The following is a 22,459-nucleotide window of genomic DNA, read 5'->3' as shown; positions in this document are numbered from 1 at the left end:
TGTAACATTTCTATTCCATGCTGAATTATGCTTTTCTTTGTTTTTACTTTACTAGAAAAACTTCACATATTTACATGACATACTAACACTGGAAGTACATAACATTTTAAAGTGCACATATTTTAAAGATAGCCATGAAAATCCAATCACAAAGTTGGTAATGTAATTCAATTTGTCATAGCATTTTATCCAATCAGATTGATCATTTTTATGAATTAGTTTTGTCTGCTTTATTTTAAAAACATTTTGGTTCTCAAATTTTACTTCAATTTTTCAATTTTGTATATATTTTTTGTAAATATTTTCAATTTTGTATATATTTTGTACATATATATATATATATATATATATATATATATATATATATATTCAAAACAAGAGTTAAGCCACTTGTGACTACTTGTAGACAACAAACTTAAAAATAAAAATACTCAACTAATTTTATATGCATGGAATAATATAAATGCCACATTTGGGCCAGTTACAAACATTACATGTCTATTACCAAGCTAAAGACTGGTTGTCAATTTTTTTTCCAGGGAATTATCATGTGCACAAATCCTTTAGAAATTGAGATGTTCTGTAATCCCAAGAGTTTTTGTTTTATTTTTATAGATATAGCTATTGAATTGCTTCTTATTCTTTTTCACAACAATCCTACATTTCTGAAATGAGTGTAATATATGTACTAGACTAAAAGAGTAACTTTTCACATAATGTTCTAATTCCTGACAATCAAGTGGATTCATTCAAACATTGGCCCACAAATATACAAATATACACAAATGAAAAGTGTTACTTAAATAACAAACTGCCAATAAAAATGGTCAACCAATTAGCTTGTAACAAGAAAAAACAGGCTAGAAGAAACTGTAAAATCTTCATAAGCAAAGGAACTGTTTTGTTTACTTTAGGGTCACGGACCTATTGAGTTCAGCAAACATTCTATATTTCATCTTTTAGAATCATATCTGTGTGTACATATACAGTAAAAATGGAAATGCTCTTCATAAAAACATTTTCATGTGAGTTTTTACCAAGAAAGTTAGATTAGAATGGGGAGGGCAGTCACACTTGTGTAGTATTTTTGAGTACACAAATGGATGAAATAACTTTTTATTAATTTAGAAATACTTTATTTCCAGAATTTCAACCCTGCATATATCAAACACAAACCAATAAACTAGAATCCCAGGCTTTCATGTGCGTGGACTACAGAATAGGATCTATCTCAAAAATTTAATGAAATTATATATATATGTGTGTGTGTGTGTGTGTGTGTGTGTGTGTGTGTGTGTCTGTGTGTGTGTGTCTGTGTGTGTGTGTGTCTGTGTGTGTGTATGTGTGTGTGTGTGTGTGTGTGTGTGTGTATCATATTGACGTACAAAATAACTCTTTAAATCCTCATTTTTGTCTAAGGGTTTTTCACTTTAAAGCAATTTTAGTGTAGTATGTACTTGCTTAACAAAAAAGTATCAAAATACTTTGGGGCAAAAATAGATAATATGACAGAAGGAAAGGCATTGAAATTTTCAAGGGGAACAGCAAGATGGCTACATTCTCAAAAGTAGTCTCCTGTTTTTCAGTTTTAATTGGAAAAGAATGTTTTATATACAATGAAAAAATATTTTTCATGCCATGATTAGAATTAAAATTTCTAATACATAACACTAAATGAACAAATTTGTCAGTAATAATCTTCATAATAAAGGGACATGAAACACAGATGTTTATTTAATGACAATGATAAAATTCCATTATATTAACTTCAATCTATTGCAAAAGCTCCCTCAAAGAAAATAACCTTTGATCTACGGAACTCCCATCTCCATTACAAAATATTACTAAATGGTTCTAACTCAAAACGATTTAATTAAAATTAATTAAATATATAAAAATATATTTTGAAGTGCAAAGAGCCATACAATAAAATTCTTCCCAGTTATGTATTTTAGGGATGACCATATTTTATTGATAGAATTGTTAAATAGTTGTTTTAAAATAAATCAGACACAAAACAAATCAGATCAACAATCAAGAAACAGAGTAAAATAATAAAATAAAAACAATCAAAGAAAAACATGCCACCATATCTACACACAAGAAGTAGACATTAAAGAAAGAAAATTGAAATAAACATGCACAAATGGCACCAAGAAAGATGACATACTTCCCTGGAGAAAGAAAATTAAACATGCAGAAAGAGAAGAGTTTGAGTTTTGAGAGTAACAGGAGAGTGTGTGGACCCATTTACCTTCACTGTCAGACATAGCATGTTGGAAGTCATCCATGATGAATGCTATGTCACGGTCATAACCCCTTGTCCGTGACTCTTCTCTCATGTGTTGCTGAACTTCAGGCAATGAGTGGCTTGATCCAAATTGATCCCTTGTATCTGCAGATATGGGCGGCAAAGGTCCAGCCGCAGCCCTGGCCATTCCCATTGGCTGGCCAACAGGACTTAGTGGACTTTCTTCTTCTGAATTCTGGGCCACAATTGGTATTCTTCCTCTACTCTGACTGATTGGTAAGCTGGTGGGCTTAGTTCTGGCAGAAGATGAAGAATGGCCAAAAGAGACATCCAGAGCTTCAGCCTCTTGGGCTTTTAATCTTAGTGATGAGCTGGAAGAATCCCTCTTAATTGATAAATCAAGCCCATAGACAGAGGAAGGCCGAGATGAAGGCCTGGATCTGCTTCCACTGCTGTATGGCTTATCTGCTTCATCCTGTAGAGCCGACCGGATGGTATTTCCTAACGTGCCCAGTCCTGACCCAAGTGATGAACCCATGAATTTTTGTTGATCTGTAATATTTTTTCTGAGGCCAAATGTGATGTCGTCTTGAAGAAGCCTTGCCCGAGAAGAAATACCACTGATGGATGAAGTGCTAGAGCTCAAGTAAGTGGGATAGTCTGGTTCAAGGTCTCTACTTTCTTGAATAGGTGAAAACTTTGACATTTTAGGGTCAATTAATGCTTTCTTATGCTTTGATTGCTTTTGGTAGAGTATGGCTGCAGGTAATTGTTTGGCAGCTTGCTTTTCCAGGGTGAGTCTACTGATGCTGTACTTTTCAGACTTGGGGAAGTGTCTGTAGCTCGTATCGGCATGGTAATAATGTGAGAGACCAGCAAGATGATCTAAGCTCTCCGTGCCTCTACGGAATTCTTGCTTAATCTGATGTTTCAGAAGCTTTAACTCATAAGGATCCTCCATGGGATCCTCCTCTGCCTTCACATAGCTATGCAATCTGGAGGACGTCTGCAAAGGCGCTAGGAAGTCTGTCACCTCTTGAGACCTCCGTGCCTCAGTGGTTCTAAGGAGACGATCTGTTTTGGACAGATCCTTTTCATGAAGACTAAATGCAGTGCTCAAAGCTGCTGTCCCTTTGGTAATGTCTCCAATGTCATCAATTAGGACATAATTCCTTGAAGTGTGGTGGTCAATGTCTGCATAGAAGGAGTCTGCAGATATGCTTGATATTGGACTGCTTGCCATACTGCTCCTTTCCTCCAACCCTATTCTCAAGTCTAAACTATTGTACTTACTCCCAAGATGGGAAACAGCATATGTATTATCAGTAGAAACTGGAGCAATCATCAGGGGTTGGTTGCGAATCACTTCATAGGTAGAAGTTATCTTAGGCTCCAAATACAATGTGGTTTGCCGAGGCTTCTGTTGGATCACCATCATCTGTGATGGTAATTGATAGGATGGCTGTGGAGTCGGAGTGGGTTGAGCCTGGGGTGTGAAGGACATCGTTGCCACAGCTTGGAAGGTTGGTTGAGTCTGATAAGGTGACACTTGCTGATGGTACAATGTCTGCTGTTGAAAATGAGATTGTTGCGTGTACGGGGTCGGGGCTTGGGTGGGAAGAGCGGGTGAGGAGTACTGATACTGTGTGTAAGGACTTGTCGGAGGAACTAGTTGAGCTTCTGTTTGTGTTTGTGGTGGTATGAACTGGCTAAATTCAGTTTGAGGAGCTGTTCTTGGCCGCTCAATGCCGTGCTGGCTTTCTACTCGGCTTGGTCTGGTACTGCTGACCTCACTGTCAGACATGTAATCACGGTCCTCGGCTACCCCCTGCAGGTAGGCACGCTCTCTCTTTTCTCTCTCCTTCAACAGAGCTTCTTTTCTTCTGTTAATTCCCATTTCCAGATACCGTAGCTTGGCATCAATCTCCTTTTCTTCTTCATCAAGTTCTGCTTGCTTCTTTCTAAGCTTGGCAGACTCTCTTTCCACGAGGTCAAGCTCTCGGTCTATGTCCTGGAGAATTTTGGCTCGAGCCATGGTATTGGTTCTGCACATTCTTCTCCTAGAAGCAGTGCCCATGGTGCCGTAGGTTGACTGTGTTCCCGTGGACGCCTCCTCAGGAGGGGGATTTGGCAGTGTTCTCTTCACTTTTTTCTGAGTACTAGAGGCTGTTATTGTTTGAGAACCTTTAGTCTACAATCAAGTAAACAAAATATAGGACTTTGTTATCAAATAAGAAAATCAAAACTAAAAAAAATTCCCTATATAATTTACATATAAATAACTGAGTTAAAAAATTGCAGTATCATAGCGCAATAAAATAAAAAATTCACCCACTTTCAACTCAAGTTAATAAGCATAAGATTATTTACTTAATCTATGGTCATTGCACCTCTGTTTCTCATTTGAAATATAATATCCCTGTTTTGAAGATTTGTGTCTAACCTGTTCATTTTGCATTACACATATTTTGCCATTTCCAGTAATTACATGATTATTTGGATTTTGGTATCCCTTAGCAACTCTACTTTCTTATGATTATTTTGGTAACATCATAAGAGCCAAAATAATTTGTTGCAATAAAAGTTTATTGGGGCCAGTTTCAATCAGGTAAAATAACAGCTGGGTAGCTCATGAAATACTTTTTCTTTATCTTACTAATTTGTCATATACTTGCCTTTTAAGGGACACAAGTCTTTAGATTCATAAACAGAAACATGTGCAATCACTGTACAGTTACCACACACTGATGTTCTCAAAGCTATTGTGCATGAGACATGTTCACATTGGAGCTTAATCTCCTCCACTCTCAGCCATGCTCTACAGAAGATGATCCTTCCCTCCCACTCTCTCTTCAGCACTGCGAAGGTGTAATTCTCCCCTTTCCTCCAGTCATCAAACATTTATGACAAAAATGAATGCCTCTAGGAATTTGGGATATAAAATTTTATTTCCTTATTAATTATATTATTATAATAATTTGAATTAGTCATTATTAATTAGGTCAGAGTTCCTGTGCTTCTGTTGCTTTCAAACATCATTTCCTAATCCATTCCTTCATGTTCAAACTTGATCTCCTATACATATTTTATAAAATATGTATCTGGAGGATATCAACTTTGGTGAGGTAAGCTAATCACAAAAGAAGTCACTTGATATGCACTCACTGATAAGTGTATATTAGCCCAAAAACTTAGAAAACCCAAGATACAATTTGCAAAACACAAGAAAATCAAGAAGAAGGAAGACCAATGTGTGGATACTTCATTCCACCTTAGAATAGGGATCAAAATACCCATGGAAGGAATTACAGAGACAAAGTTTGGAGGTAAGATGAAAGGATGGACCATGCAGAAACTGGCCCACCCAGAGGTCCATCCCATAATCAGCCACCAATCGCAGACACTATTGCATATGCCAGCAAGATTTTGCTGAAAGGACCCCGATATAGCTGTCTCTTGTGAGGCTATGCCAGTGCCTGGCAAACACAGAAGTGGATGCTCACAGTCAGCTATTGGAAGAAACACAGGGCCCCCAATGGAGGAGCTAGAGAAAGTACCCAAGGAGCTGAAGGAGTCTGCAACCCTATAGGTAGAACAACAATATGAACTAACCAGCACCCCCAGAGGAAAGAGAGGCCCCTAGGTCTTGCAAACTTTATATGCCCCAGTACAGGGCAATGCCAGAGCTAAGAAGTGGGAGCGGGTGGGTAGGGGAGCAGGGCAGGGGGAGGGTATAGGGAACTTTCGGGATAGCATTTGAAATGTAAATAAAGAAAATATCTAATAAAATATGCATAAGGTATATTTCCTAAGCAGCTATTGCACACATTCCTAATTCTTACCCTCATTATGTCCATTTTATATATTATGAACAATTAAGTCAAGGACTTTTATGAAGATCAAATGAGACAGCTGTTTTAATAATATAGGTACTCATTAACTATTACTTCAAAAATATTGTTTCTGCAGGACTTTGTAGCTTCCAGATACATTTACATTCAATATACATCAAAGACTATTAAGGTATCAATGAATGGTGCACTTTCACTGTTGTTTCCTCTGACTATACAAGTGGTTAGGAATGTGGAGCCTTGGTAAGGTGTTACCAAGACAGAGACAGAGCATGCAGTGAGTGAAAATTTAGTCTCTCATGACTAAGTATGATAGTAAGTTATGACATTTTTGGAAAGATTTATTTTATTTTATATATGTTTGAGTGCATAAATATGTGTGTGTGTGTGTGTGTGTGTGTGTATGCTCGCACATGTACACATGTCTGCATGTGTGTATGTGTAGCATGTACATGCTTGGTACCCATAGGGGACAGAAATAATTGCCCGAGTACCTAGAAAAGTTTTGTCAATCTCAAAGATATTCTAATCCCTTACTTAATGACAAAAAGCTATCTTCATAAGTGTGTACCTAAACAGGACAGGATTTGGTCATGATCTTCCAGTTAGGTGCTCAAACCTTTCTGTGGTAAAATCATATTGACAGTGAAAACCCACAGAATCAACTAAACCGGGCTTACAGTGTCTCAAAGAGATTAAACTGACAATTAGGGAGCTGCATGGGTCTCACCTACGCCCTCTACATATATGTCATGGTTGTGTAGCTTGGTCATCTTGTGGGACTCTTAACAGTGGGAGCCAAGGCTGCTTCTGATTCCTTTTCCTCCCTTTGGAATCCTTTCTCTTTTACTGGGTTGCCTTGTCTAGCTCTAATATGAGGGAAGTATCTAGTCTTATTGCAACTTGATATGCCATGTTTGGTTGATATCTCTAATTGTACTTTTCTAACAGAAAACAAAGAAGTGGATAGAGGTAAGGACTGTGAAGGCAGGGGAGGGGAAATTGAGGTAGAGGTCTAATATGTGAGAGAAAAGTGAAATAAAAAAAGGAAAAAAGAAAAAAAAGAAAACGGAAATAGACAAGGTCGTGAACGCCAAACCACTCAGGGTACACATTCACCTTAGTATGTGATTGAAGAAGTAAAGAGGGGTGCACTGTGTTAAGTGGGTAGGTCCCATCTGTTAAGCTGTCTTTAAGTTTCTTTCTTAAAATATGGAGGCCCAGTGTTAAGAAATTTGCTTTGTTTTTCTCCATTATGTTTTAAATCTTTATTTTAAATGGGATCAACACTTGTCAAGATCTGAGAAACCAAGGTTTTAAGGTACATGCTAGTTCTGAGTTACAGCTCTTAAAAGGATTGTCTTAGCTTTGGAGAAACATCCACTGAGATGTAGTTCTAGGGAAAACATAACATGGCTGGTTGAAAAAGAACCAGAAATTCATAGATTTTTAAAAATGAAGAAAGGCATGCAAGAGAATAAAATAGCCTTTGAGATAAGCTCTTCAACTTTCTTAAATTTTCTAGTTTCCATCACGTTTGTTGGCTAACTCTGAAATATGATCTTCTAAGATTTTCCCTGCACATTGCACAATTTCCTCTTACATTTTGTCAATTGGATGAGTTAGTTTATTTAAGTTCCTCTTTGGTTCACAGCTTTCTGGTGGACACATTTATGTGTGGTGCATCTAAACTGTAAAAATCACTAAATATGTAGATTTAAATTTAAGTGTGTATGGCTGAGTGTGTGTCTATTTTGGCACTAAAGGGTATTTTATGAGAGAAGAAATAAACATCTTTTCCCCCAAAAAAGTTAAATAACAAAAAGTATATGCAGCAACAATTGTTTAATGTCATAACTGACAGACAAAAATTATTCAATAATTATATATATACCACAACTCACTTTAAAATTTTCTTCAATGCGTTGTTGATTTTTAATCTAGATAATGAAAGTTGTTATACTAAAAGAGATACGACAGAGATGTTTTTGCTCAAAGCACATTTGCCTGTAGCCCCAGCATCTTGGATGCTAAAACACAAAAGCCATGTGCTTGGGATAACACAAACCTAACCACCACCAACAAAAAAATTTTCTACATACAAAAATATCAAGCACTGGAAAGAGTTTAGGAAATCATGTGAAGAAAATACTTCAAAAGTTTAGCATGATTGGATCATTGTACATTACAGAAGATAGTTCCATATGCAGTTTTCATGTTTCTGTTTCAGTTAAAAATAAATACAGCACAAATTACAGGGTAGAGGAGAAGGATTCCTGTGTAATGTGCTTGCCATGGAAGCATGAACATCTGAATTTGATCTCCAAGAAATCACATAAAAAAGCTGGGCCTGGTTACAAGTGCTTGTAACCTTTAGCACTGTGGAAGCTGAGACCAGTGGGCTCCTGGGCCCTCTGGAAAACCAGTGTAGCTGGGTCAGAGAGCTCTAGGTTCTGCAAGGGAGTGTGCTTTAAAAAATAAGATGAAGAGAAACTAGAGAAGATACTAAGCATTGGCCTCTAGTCTATACACAAACACAAATGCATACACACACACACACACACAGAGAGAGAGAGAGAGAGAGAGAGAGAGAGAGAGAGAGAGAGACAGAGACAGAGACAGAGACAGAGACAGAGACAGANACACACACACAGAGAGAGAGAGAGAGAGAGAGAGAGAGAGAGAGAGAGAGAGACAGAGACAGAGACAGAGACAGAGACAGAGACAGAGACAGAGAGACAGAGACACTAGAACTCATGCATACACATGTACATGCACACATGCACACATACACACAAACACACAATTACACTACCAATTTTGTAGCTAACTCTTAGTGACAATATCTGATATATTGTAATAAACTATAATATCACTTGAAAGAAATGGCAATGTATCTCATTTTATAAACATAGAAATAAATTCTAATCATGTAGTTATACTGTATCTTGCTTTTGCAGATATTTTTCCTGTTAAAGAGGAAAAGTTTTTATGAAGTTCTTTTTTTAGAAGACAAAGCACATTCATATTAAATAGTACAAGTCAAACAAAATTGCTAATAAATAAGACATTTCATTTTGATAATAAAAAGATAGAATTTCCTAGAAACAAAACAGTCTCTTTTATATTATTATATTATATTGTCCATGCAATGTGACAGGGGATGAGTTCGAAGACCATATGGAGTATTGGACCCAAAAGGTTAAGTTTTATTTTCAGTTTGAGAAAGGAAAATCTAATTGATAAAACAAATATGGGATCTGATCAAATGGATGGTTTTAAGCAGGTAAATATTTTCCATGGAGGGACATGTATCAAATCTAAGTTTTCAGGAAATAGCAAGGACTATGTGGCTTCATTATCATGTTTACTGCATCAGCATCCATGAGTACAGTCAGATTCAGTGACTTCCTGATGTAAGCATGGAGAGGAATTCTGGAAAAATAAATATATGTATGGGAACCTACAAAACAAAACTTTGAAAACTGTATCTATATTAAAATCTCAACCCACCCATGTCATTCTCTTCCAGGGAGTGAAGGCATTCCTGGTTATTACATCAGGGTCAAATTATCCAGGATCATATGAAATACAGGGGCAAATCATCAAAGTGTCAGTATTCAGTCATTGGCTCTGCTGCTGATACAGTTTACTGGTTAGTAATCAGTGTGGCTTTGTCTAAGGGAAAACTGTGACAGCCCAATTTGATTTCCTTCAGCAATAATGCAGCTGTCAGAATAGATAATCCAGAGGGAATAAATAGCATCTAGCAGTGTATCAGCAGGACATTTAATGTCTTCTTGCAATGGTCACCAAAATAGTTTTGGCTGTTGGAATGCAGAAGAGCAATATGATCTATTGAGTACGCATACAGATTATGGTCATTCATGGTCTGACATGCACCCACACATGCATGCAGAGGCGGACATGAATCCGAACCCACACCTTCACACACACACACACACACACACACACACACACACACACACACACACCACATACATACATAATATATATCTTATCCTTGTTACTAATCTTTTGGAGCCAGATTTTTCACCACATTGGGTGACTGTTTTCTGCTATGGGAGATGTTTATCTATATTTATGGTCTCTATATACCATATATTATATAAAAATAATGCTGTCATGTATTGCCAACCATCTCCTGTAGTCTAGGAAGCCTTTAGCTAACACAGAAGTCAGAAAATGTTTTCATGGAGAAATTATTGTTCTCTTATGATTGAATCTGTCTCATGATGTGGTGAAGGTTACTGTCTGTATCTCTCACACTGATTTAGTCTGAGTAGGAAAACCCATATTTCATAAAACAAAACAAAACAAACAAAAAGTATTCAGAGAATGGTGACTTGGAAGATATGGGTAGGGTAAACTATGTAAGAAAAATTAACACTTATCTTCTGATAGGACAGTTAATGTTTTAATAAAGTAAATAAAGATAGGCATGTACTAGATCATTTTGCCTCATTATCAGCTTGACCGACAATACTAAGATGAGTTCACTTCTTTCAATTACTTTTTATTCAGGTCTATATACAAAAACAGAAACAAAACCTTATAAACCCACATGCCTTTAAATCATTAGTCAGAATGTAAGTGGAAACATGCAGGGATTTGCCTCCTCTAAATAAGATAACTCCATAAAACATACACATTCCTCACCATTTTCATTTAGCTTAGAGTTAATAAATGATGATGAAGCTATAGGTAAGCATAAGGAAATACACAGAAAGAAATGCATACCCTACTTCTTTGCAATTAAACTCAGTGAAAAAAGCATTAACTCTGAAAAGCTGATGGAAATAGTATGGCTGCTTTTCTGTTTCCACACCCTCTATAGCAAGTCCTTCCAAAGCAAGCCTCACAGATTTTCAGACAAAGTAGCAGTGGAGCATAGAAGCAGTCAAGAGCATGTTCTCCACAGTATGCCATTAGGTAAGTGTTCACAGAAAGCATTCATCCTCTTCTCTATTCTCCATCCCCACAGGTTTAATGGAAAAGAAATGTTAAATGATTCTACTCATAGAGAATTGCTTTAAATACTCTTGGGCTATCTCAAATCCATTGTACATTGCAACAGAGTACAGTGTTTTGTGTATATGAAGCAAGAATGTCTTTTTGACTACAGTGATACAGACCATATGAGTAAGTGCTTCCATCGTCAAAATAAATAAATAATAAAATCTTGAATGTGTGCTACTGTCAGGAAGAATTTGTCCTTTGTGAATGGAATTGGAATTGTCCACAGGATACTTAGATTGTAAGAGCTAAGGGTCAATAATAAAAGTAAAATTAATAATTATGATGATAGTAAGTAATAATAATAATAATAATAATAATAATAATAATAAATAATGTGTGAGAAGCTAAATTATACCATCCTGATAATAAAAGATTAAAAAGAAAGTAATAAAACATACCTAAAAATCTCATAATGAGTTTTTTATGTTTTTAATAAACTTGAAATGCACCCAGTATTTCACTCAGCATCTTTAAGCTTTCCCTTAATGCACCTAGTGTCCCAGTTTGTTTTGTTTTCTTGCTGAAAGTCATTGCTCTTAGGCTGAGCAGTGAAGCAGAGAACGAGTTTCTACCTCACTGGACAGAATATTATAGATGCCAGTCTGTGTGACATTTATTGCCTTATATTTTATGGGAAGTCCCATAGAGATTAATTTCTTTTTTTTTCCAAATCTGTATAAAGTATTTTGGAAAGAGCTTAGAAGTTTTGTCAAGGTGATGTATTTATGTGCATTTATATTTCTACCTTCCCTCCTGCTCTCCCTCCCTCCGTTCCTTTCCATTGATTCAGATGTCTTTATTACATTGATGAGAACAATACATATGCTTTCTAAGGCTTTTTGTGCAGTTAATGGCCACATTGTTTCTTTTTTCATTTTCCTTTTGATTGCTATATTTTATTATCACTGCCAAAAACATGGTTCAATAAAACTCTGATATTTTATAACAGATATCAGACTGGTATTTTACTTAAGAGTATTTCAGTAGAAGACAAAAATCCTTCTGAAACCATAATGATCAATGACAGCATCTTTAAGAAAAGGATAGAGTACATACCACCTCTTTTTAACTGTCACTGAAAAAGCAACAAAATGATACTAAGTTGTAATCACATACACAATCCTCAAGATTAATTCTTTTCTGTACATAAAATAACTATTTGTCTTGTATCAGCATATTAGTTACCTCTCAATTGGTCAGATCATTTACATTTCCAAGTGTAATTTTTGCAAAAGTTCCTGACTTTAAATTGAAGCAAATTTTGCTCATCCAGTGTCTTATAATTTTGTAACTAGACAAGACTGGCTTTCTAGAAGGTTTCCCAATGTTAGACCAAAAACAAAAAATGTTAGATCTCTGAGAGAACTTTTTTTGTAATCTCCAAATTTCTCTACTGGTATTCCATGGCAACAAAATTATTCCACATAGAATTCAAAGATCTGTCAAAAGCTCATTGTTTTAGTGTTTTTCTATTTGCTGTGGTAGACTATTTGGACAAAAGCAAGGTAAAGGAGAAATGGTGTTTAATGGCTCACAGTTCAAGGGTATACTGTGATTGTTTAGCAGTCAAAGCAGTAGGTGCTGGAAGCATCCCTACAAGCATGCTTTGAAGTCTTCTAGTGATTTTAGACTATCAAGCTGATAATTAGCATTAACTATCACAGTCACTCACTTTTCTTTTATAATTCTCCCTCCTCAACATAGTCCTTCAAATCTTACTTAGTGAAAGTGCTTTCCATTTTACTACCTGGCCTGTAATGTACTGTACCTTTATAGATATCAACCACTAGAAATTGTATTGTCACTTTCCTCCATACATCCATCATGTGGGGTTTTAATCTGTATCTATGTTCACAGGCATACCATACATACACTATGACTTGTGTCAGGATGGCTCATATTGAGACGCTTGCTTCTTAGTTTGACAATGAAGAAACAGTGTGGAGCTTAATGAGGTGGGGTCAGTGGGAAGTCCTTAGGTCAACTGGGGACGTATTACCAGAATCAACTGTGGGTCTTTAGCCTCTCTAGTGTCTTCTCTACCCTTATAACCTTTTCTTTACTATGTGTTCCTCATCAAATTGCCTGAGATCAATGTCATGTCCTGCAAGTTCCACAAAACCATATGAATAAGCCACTTTTTTCTATAAAGTAGATGTTCATGGACATTTGTCATGAATAGGAATGCAGAGAAAACTGAATAAGAGCCATATTTGTAACAAGTACCTTCATTCTGACTGTTTAAAAGGTAAGACTAATGTCTATACCAAAATAAAAAAACTTAATTTAGGTGATATAATTATTTTAAAAAATGAGGTTAATTAAATTTTCATTTCTAAGCTAAAATATAAATTAATGTTGAGTCTATTTAGCTAAAATTGGTTTATTATATTTGTAAAATCAGGCTTTATATGAAAAGGCTAATTATTTGTACTAATATTCTATCATGACTTTAAGGATGGGCAGGATAAATGTATGTTTGTTTCAGTTAAAAACATTTAAAATCAAGAATACTATATGAAATAATATAAACATACTTTATTTATCATTTAAACAATGTTAAATGATGATGTTATTAATACAAACTACAAGTTCAATATACTAGTTACATTTACTCTAAATATATGATAAAGAAAATAATACATTTAAGAATTAAATTACTGCCAATGAGAAAATATGTCTGTAAAGGTTAATTCAATCAGTAAAATTCATTGTAGTTTTTACAGTGATTTAAGCTTTGTGGTGTGTGTGGGTGTTTTGTTTCTTTGCTTGCTTGCTTGTTTGTTTTGTTTTGCTTTGCTTTGTTTTGTTTTGTGTCGACAATGTCACCTGTAGCACAAGATAGCAATCAGAGGCCTTCACAAGTACAATGGGAGACGCCCAGGGATACCCCTTATGCTTGCCACACACTGTGTCAGTATTAGACAGAAGCAGATTCAGAGACTCCAATATTCTCAGAAAGTTCTCTTTACAGGGCAGTTATGCTAGATTCAAAATCAAAAGGGAGGGGAAAACCCAAGGGTACAGTGACTTCTCTGTTTGTAATTAAGCCAGACTGGCTTGTGTTTTAGAGTTTACTGTTTTGAGTATTCTTCAAAGATGCACACAGCAGATAATGTTCTGTGTTTTAAGAGCAGAGAACAGGAAATTATCAAAAGATATAAAACTTCCAAGAGCAAGCTGACATAAATTTTATATAATCGTATCAGCTAACTAGGAAGAACGCACTGTTTCAATAGTAATAACTAAAGATTAATATGCAAACTATATCAAAGCTTACTGTGTATTGAGTATGTTACTAAGAGCTTAGTGTATAATATGTAAACAAATCTTCAAAGAAACTTTATTAGAGAGAGAATATTTTCAACTCTATGTGTCAGATACTTGTTATTTTAGTGATTTGTACAACTTGGTCAAGATTATACCAATAATAAATGGCAGAGATGACCCTCAATCTGTGTTTGTTTAAAACTGTTGTTCAAGTACAATGTGATTTATGTAAAGTTCACATTTTAAAAGAAGAAAGTAATCTACAACACAAATGTAAATCCAGGATATATAATAAATAATATTCATGCATTAAGACTATGTTCACATACAATAATATAAAGTAACATAAAATAAATATTATACTTAGTAGTTAAGAGGTAGTTAGTCTAAATTGTGAAGGGAAAGTACTGAAAAGTGATCATTAATGATTTTTCATTTCAATTTTTTTGTATACTGATCTATATAAATTTTGCTTTTCATTTTATTCTCAGAAGATTATGAGTATCTCCTAAATTTTAGAAGGTAGTTTCAAAGAAATAACTCTTAATGAATGAATTTGAGTCATAAGAATCAGTTAAGTGAATAAATATTTGGGATAGAGGAATTATAATTATCAGCCTGTCCAGCTATCTGGTAAGTATTTGCCAAATCTTTACTTCCTTCCATCTTCTATGGTTATATAAGTGTATGGCTTTTGTTTCTTAAAGATTATGCAGCTTAAAAAATAGAAGTGTTTCACTATAGACTATAATTTAACACAACCCATTTAAGAAAGAAAGTTCCTACTTTGTCCTCAGAGTGTAACATAAGGAATTTATTTTCAGAATGATTGATATACAGATCGCAGTTGAGAGGCAACTTGCAGAGCAGTCCCAAACATTCAGAAGAAAGTCAAGGTCTATAAAGAAAGAATTCTGGGCAGTAAAATCCATAGACAAAGATATGAGCAGATGCATACACAAGTATCATGGGACCTACTGTACTGACCACAGAATATTCAAATATTCATGAATGCATAAAAAAGAGGGAGGCAATCAGATAAAGTTTAGATTGATTCATGTAAACAAGAAGAGTCACTGAAGTGTCTATGTATAGAAATGATATAGCAATACACACTTATCAGGAATATCTTTGGGAAATTGCTATTATAAATTCAACAAAAAATACTGATTGAAACTGAGGTTAAGTTATAACAAAGTCATCATCATCACCACCACCACCACCACCAACAACAACAACAACAACAACAACAAGCATTCAATTCGCTACAAAAGTCAAAACTAATGCTCAAACAGCAGAAGTTTAGTACAAAGACTTTTGTGGTAAATAGCTTTTACCTGAAAATTTCTAACATTAATCTTTGGGTAAGACAATACTCTTTCTTAAAACTCGTTATGAGATTCTGTACTATCTTATCTAAAATTTTAAGAATATTTTACAAATATTTTCGTTCCTTTTACCATGTCATTGATGGAATTTCAACATAATGGTCTTTTAAATGTTTTCACTTACATAATTCTTAGAGTGTGTTTCCTGAGAAGATAGACATTATACTAAGTTCTTATGGTAGAACAGATGTCAAAACCAAAAACCATATGGAACTTCTAGCTATGACACAGTAAGAATAAAAGGAAATCTGAATAAAAATAAGGGATGGATTTTGAAGCATTCTACACTTTAAAAAGCAAGAAATACTGTTTAAGATGTTGAAATAATATCATAGAAAATGAGGCCAATCCAACAGTATTGGGTGGTAGGCTTTGGGCAATCATTTTTCTCATTTCCTAAAATATTAGTTATATATAGTGGTTCTATTTTTCATATTTCTGACATTTCCACACATTATATTAAATATCATTTGGTTATACAAACATTTACTACTGTTGTACACATATGGGACCAGAGACAGGTGAGAATGTTGTTCAGAGGGCTGACTCCAGTTGAAGGTTACAAAGCAAGAAATTGTGATGGCATGTGAAAGATCTGAACCATCAGGGAGTTTCCTGTTAGCTATTCATAGTGCTTAATTATAAGCTCAACATAACCACAATGGAAAATGCTGAGACAGACTGACAGAAATGATATCACTTACACATGAAAAGTATTGTGCTTGGGGTACAGAATGGATGAGATGGAAATACAGATAAAATAGGAAAACACTCCATAATCATCAAATGGCCAAGCATCAAATGATAATATGCCTTTAAAAGCTAGGTGGTTAGATATAGCACATATATGTGATATTAAGAATTTTGCCAGGTCCAGCATGGTCACAAACGGGATGGTGTGACACAGTTTCTGCCACTGGAGCAGAGCCAGCAGGGCGTGGGTTTTCTTGAGTGCTGAGGGTTATGGTAGGTGTAAGGCTTGTGTGTATACCAATGTATGTATTTTACTTTATGTTCTTTCTTCAGAGAATGTTCTCCCTGCCGAGACGCCATGATAATCATAAACAACATGATTCTAGGAATCAAGAATGTGTCTGGTTCATGGGATTTAAGGGCAGAGAACAGTTGTATGAGTGAAAGACAGCAGGGATGGAAATTAGTGATCGCTGGCTTTGAACTTGAAGATAATGAAGGAAGAGAGCTCTGGTGTTAGATTAGCATTACAGATGCAAAACATCACTGATACTGCAAGACTTGATTGGGAAAGGGCTGTTTTCTAGAGTTAAGCATGAGCCTGTCCTGCGGTGGGGTTGAAATACCCAGAATCACTCCATTGGAGAAAACTAATGTATTCTTTCCCAACTGGTATCAATTACAAATAACTTTTTCGACCTGAAAAAAAGAAAAGCTCTTTCTTTTATATATTTATATTTTAAGGTGAACTTTGGAGTATTTTCTTATAAATAAATAAATAAATAAATAAATAAAATACTCACTATATTTTTATATTATTAAACTCCTTGATGTATACCTAAAGTTTACCTTGCCAATAATTTGGTCGCATGCTATTCTGACAAGCAGACCATCTATTTTGACAAATAGAAGTTTCCACCTTTATAGAGACTCCAGGCTGCTGTTTGTTTTTAAGGTTGTGCTTGTGGCAAAGTTTGGCTTAAACCAAGTAATTCCCTGTAGCTCAAGTGATAAGCTCTTTTGATCACTATGCCAACCTCCTTCTCTGATAGGTGAGATTGAGCCGGGTCATGAGCTGCTTCTAAAAGAGCAGAGTCAAGCCTTGGGTTCTTAGTTAAATATCCAGGGTCACTGCTGAAGACACTGTGCACTTATAACACAAGCCTCAGATGAGTTAATCTGGATCTGACCTGAAAACCCCTTTCCTGCAGTCTAGTTTGCACAGCTCTAGAAAATATAATAAAGTTGGCAAGAAAGGAAAACAATTGAATAGTCCTTCTCTGCTGCAACACTTATGACCCAAAACTACCAGCATGGCAATAATGATGTAATAAGTACCACTCACATGCTGACAAAAATGAAGAGATGTCAAACTGGATTTAAGGCCTACTCAACAGGAGGAAACTCCGGTGTGGTACTGGAAACTTAGCTTCCTGGGACTATGGAGACCTTAGTGAAGAGTCTAGTCCTATCACTTTCTAGACTGACATGATTCTTGGTTATATTCTAAAACTCATCCTTACCCAAAGGTAAGTGTAGCTGCCACCTCTCATCAAACGAGCTTCTCTTTACAGCAAATGGAATTCATCACAGAAAACCCACAACTGGACACATATCAGAGATAAACAGGCTAGAACAGCTTATCCTCGACAGATACATCTAAATGAAAACTCCTGCAAATCCTGTGGATTTAGGAACATCAGGGAAGAAGGGGAGGAAAGATGGGACGAGCCAGAATATCAAGGAGTTGGCTTTGAAACAGTCTCAGGTTAGGTTTAGGTCAGTTCTAGTGAAACTGTCTCTAAGGAACTGCTGCGAAAACATGAACAGAACAATGGCAGTATCAATGGGAAAGGAAGGGCATTGTGCAGGTCCAAACATTAGACCTATAGGTAACTAGTGACTGCTGAGAAAAGGAATGCAAGCATCTCCCAGAGATGAGCTCTCTTATTGGTAGTCCAATATAGAATGGTCAGCCTTGAAGAGATACCACACAAACAACAAAATTGGACTCAATAGCACCTGCATTAGCAGATTGGTACCCTTCTCTCCATTCCAAAGCTCCAACTGTCTCCAGACAGGCCAGTAACAACACCCATGCCTAATCTTCCTACCCATTAAGACCCCAGCAAGCTCAGCAGCCATGTGCTCCACTTCATCCTATCAGAGTTCATCTTCTGGTCCACACCTCCTACCCAGGACAGCCAGGACAACAAGCTCCATCTTCCAGTTCATTCTATCACCTGCAATCAAGGAACTGCACCTCATACCCCAGCTCACAGCTCGAACTGCATTTTGGGGTGTCTGCTGCTATACAGGACAACCAGTCACAGTGGTTTACTACTGCCAGTGTCTACCAGGCCAGCCAACACCAGAGGCGAACAGATAGCTAAAGACAGCGCATGAACACAATCAAAAGATGCCAGTGTAATATGACACCATCAGAACTATTTCTCCATTGGGTTCCTGCCTGGCTACAGGAGTGGTCTCTTCAGGTTCCATATCCCCAATTTTGTGAGTCACAGCTAAGGACACTCCTATTGATTCTCGGTGCCTTCTCTATCCCAGATTTCTGTCTCATCTTGGAAATGGCCTCCACCTCCTCATTTAGTTAGCTGCAGATTTCCATTCATTCTCATGGCCATCTGGCCATCCCTCCTGAACTCCTCCCCCATTTCCTTCCCCATCCCCTCTCCCACCCAGTTCCCTCCCTCCATCTGCCCCTTATCACCGTCTTATTTCCCCTTCTAAGTGAGAGTCACCCCAAAATACAGGATACCCATGCTATACTCCACAGACACAAAGAAGCTAAACATGAAGGAAGGCATAAGCAAGGATGCTTGAATGAGGTGTGGGGAGACAGGAAAGAGGGCCATAGCACCAGGACAATGAATGGAAATCTGCAGTTGTCTGGGGTAGAGGTATTGGGAGAATCTCTGGAAAGTCGCAGAGACCTGGGATAGGGGAAGCTCTCAAGAGTATATGCCAGTGACTTTAACCCAGATGCAGAACAGTGGGTTTATGGAACCTTAAGAGGCCACTTCCTGCAGCCAGGCAGGACCCACAGTGGAGGGATAAGGACACCAACTCACTCACAAAACCTTTGACCCAAACTTTGTCCTGTCTAAAAGAAATGCAGAGACAAGGAAGGAGCAGAGACTGAAGGAATGGCCAACCAATAACCGGCCCAACTAGAGACCCATTTCACAGGCAAGCACCAGTCCCAGATTCTATTAATATTCTCTTTTATGCTTGCAGACAGGAGCCTAGCATAACTGTCCTCTGAGATATTCCTTACCCACCAGCTGATTGAAAGAGATGAAGAGACCTGCACCAAACATTGGATGGAGGTCACAGAGTCTCATGGAAGAGTTTGGGGGAAGGGCTGAAAGCCCTGATGGATACAGAACTCCACAGGAAGACCAAGAGGATCAACTACCTTGGACCCCTGGGACCTTTCAGAGATTGAGCCATCAACCAAACACCAGCTGGATGAGGGCCCCCCTGGAGCATATGTAACAGATGTACAGCTCAGTCTCCCTGTGGGTCTCTCAACAACTGGAACAACAGAGACTGTCCATAAAGCAGTTGTGCGACTGTGCAATACATTCCCCATCAGAGGTGCTTTGTCTGGCCTCAGTGGGAGAGGATAACCTAACCCTGCAGAGACTCGATGCACGATGCACTAGACTGTGTGTGTGTGTGTGTGTGTGTGTGTGTGTGTGTGTGTGTGTGTGTGAAAGCAGTGGAAAATCCACCCTCTCAGAGGAGAAGGGGAGGGGGGAAGGTGGGAGGGACTATGTGAGGAAGAGGGCAGTGTTTGGAATGTAAATAGATAATAAAAATGATTCATCAAGCTGTATATATTTTATACACACACACACACTCACTGACACACATATGTTATCAAATTGAGAGTAGATGCATGAGAAGGTTTCTGTTTACAGGGAGGTTGAGCAAGGAGAAGGGGTGGGAGAGAAGAAAGAAGTTAAAGTGATATACTTTCATTTCAACTCAAATCATTTTACAAAATAGAAATCAATTCTTATGTATTCCTATAGCAAAAGACTATTCTTTAAAACAGATGAAAATTGTGCCAGATATATTTATATTCTGTAAAATAAAGGTAAGAGTGAATCATGACTTCTGTACTTGGAATCAGGATTTGAATTCCGTCATTGAACTAGTCATCATTTAACACAGGTTATTTACCTGATATGATCAAGTGCTTGCCAAACAATGTCATCATCATTGTCATCATCATAACCATCATCATCATCATCGTCATCATCATCATTATCGTATTAAATCCAAAACTTGAAGAAAATGTAACAGTTTCTCCAAAATATATATATATATGTCCAAGGAAAGGCATTACAAGAGCTGTAACTGCATACTCGTTGATCCTAAGGCTATTTTTAACCTAAGCTATAGCTATGGTTTGCATCATGATAAAAGTATTGGAAAGATCAGGAATTCAAGGCCCATACCTAAACATAATAAAAACAATATACAGCAAACCAGTAGCCAACATCAAAGTAAATGGAGAGAAGCTGGAGGCAATCCCACTAAAATCAGGAACTAGACAAGGCTGCCCACTTTCTCCCTACCTATTCAATATAGTACTTGAAGTCNTAGCCAGAGCAATTNNACAACAAAAGGAGATCAAGGGGATACAAATTGGAAAGGAAGAAGTCAAAANNTCANTATTTGCAGATGATANNATANTATANATAAGTGACCCTAAAAATTCCACCAGAGAACTCCTAAACCTGATAAACAGCTTCAGTGCAGTAGCTGGATAAAAAATTAACTCAAACAAATCAGTGGCCTTTCTCTACCCAAAGGATAAACAGGATGAGAAAGAAATTAGGGAAACAACACCCTTCACAATAGTCACAAATAATATAAATTAACTTGGTGTGACTCTAAGTGAAAGATCTGTATGACAAAACTTCAAGTTTCTGAAGAATGAAACTGAAGAAGATCTCAAAAGATGGAAAGATCTCCCATGCTCATGAATTGGCAGAATTAATATAGTAAAAATGGCTATCCTGCCAAAAGTAATCTACAGATTCAATGCAATCCCCATCAAAATTCCAACTCAATTCTTCAATGAGTTTGAAAGGGCAATTTTCAAATTCATCTGGAATAATAAAAAAAACCCTAGGATAGCAAAAACCATTCTCAACAATAAAAGAACCTCTGGAGGAATCACCTTTCCTGACCTCAAGCTGTACTACAGAGAAATTGTGATAAAACTGCATGGTACTGGTNNAGCAACAGACAGGTAGATCAATGAAACAGAATTGAAGACTCGGAAATGAACCCACACACCTATGGTCACTTGATCTTTGACAAAGGAGCTAAAACCCTCCAGTNGAAAAAAGACAGCATTTTCAACAAAAGGTGCTGGCACAACTGGCAGTTATCATGTAGAAGAAGGAGAATCGATCCATTCTTATCTCCTTGTACAAAGCTCAAGTCTAAGTGGATCAAAGACCGCCACATAAAACCAGAGACACTGAAATATATAGAAGAGAAAGTGAGAAAAAGCCTCGAAGAAGTGGGCACAGGGGAAAAATTCCTTAACAGAACAGAAATGGCCTGTGCTGTAAGATCAGGAATCGACAAATGTGACCTCATAAAATTGAAAAGCTTCTGTGGGGCAAAAGATACTGTCAATAAGACAAAAAGACCACCAACAGATTGGAAAAGAATTTTTACCAATCCTAAATCTGATAGAGGACTAATATCCAATATATACAAAGAGCTCAAGAAGCTAAACTCCAAAAATTCAAATAACCCCATTAAAAATTGGGTACAGAGCTAAACAAAGAATTCTCAACTGAGGAGTACCAAGGGCTGAGAAGCACTTGAAAAAATGTTCAACATCCTTAATCATCAGGGAAATGCAAATCAAAACAACCCTGAGATTCCACCTCACACCAGTCAGAAAGGCTAAG

At 36.8% G+C, this 22,459-nt stretch overlaps 1 protein-coding gene across 1 annotated transcript in view; it reads right to left on the bottom strand.

Annotated features, from left to right (window-relative positions):
- Nucleotides 1-22,459, bottom strand: part of Pclo (piccolo presynaptic cytomatrix protein) — a 317,165-nt gene that overhangs the window by 129,779 nt on the left and 164,927 nt on the right. The window contains exon 8 of the mRNA XM_021190148.2: nucleotides 2,255-4,442. Coding sequence (XP_021045807.1) covers nucleotides 2,255-4,442 — 2,188 coding nt within the window. The remainder of the gene's footprint in view (nucleotides 1-2,254; nucleotides 4,443-22,459) is intronic.

The sequence above is a fragment of the Mus pahari genome, chromosome 2, assembly GCF_900095145.1.
Source record: "Mus pahari chromosome 2, PAHARI_EIJ_v1.1, whole genome shotgun sequence".
Classification (NCBI taxonomy): Eukaryota; Metazoa; Chordata; class Mammalia; order Rodentia; family Muridae; genus Mus; species Mus pahari.
The sequence above is the reverse complement of the archived record's forward strand: the minus strand, read 5'-3'. Positions and strand labels throughout refer to the sequence as shown.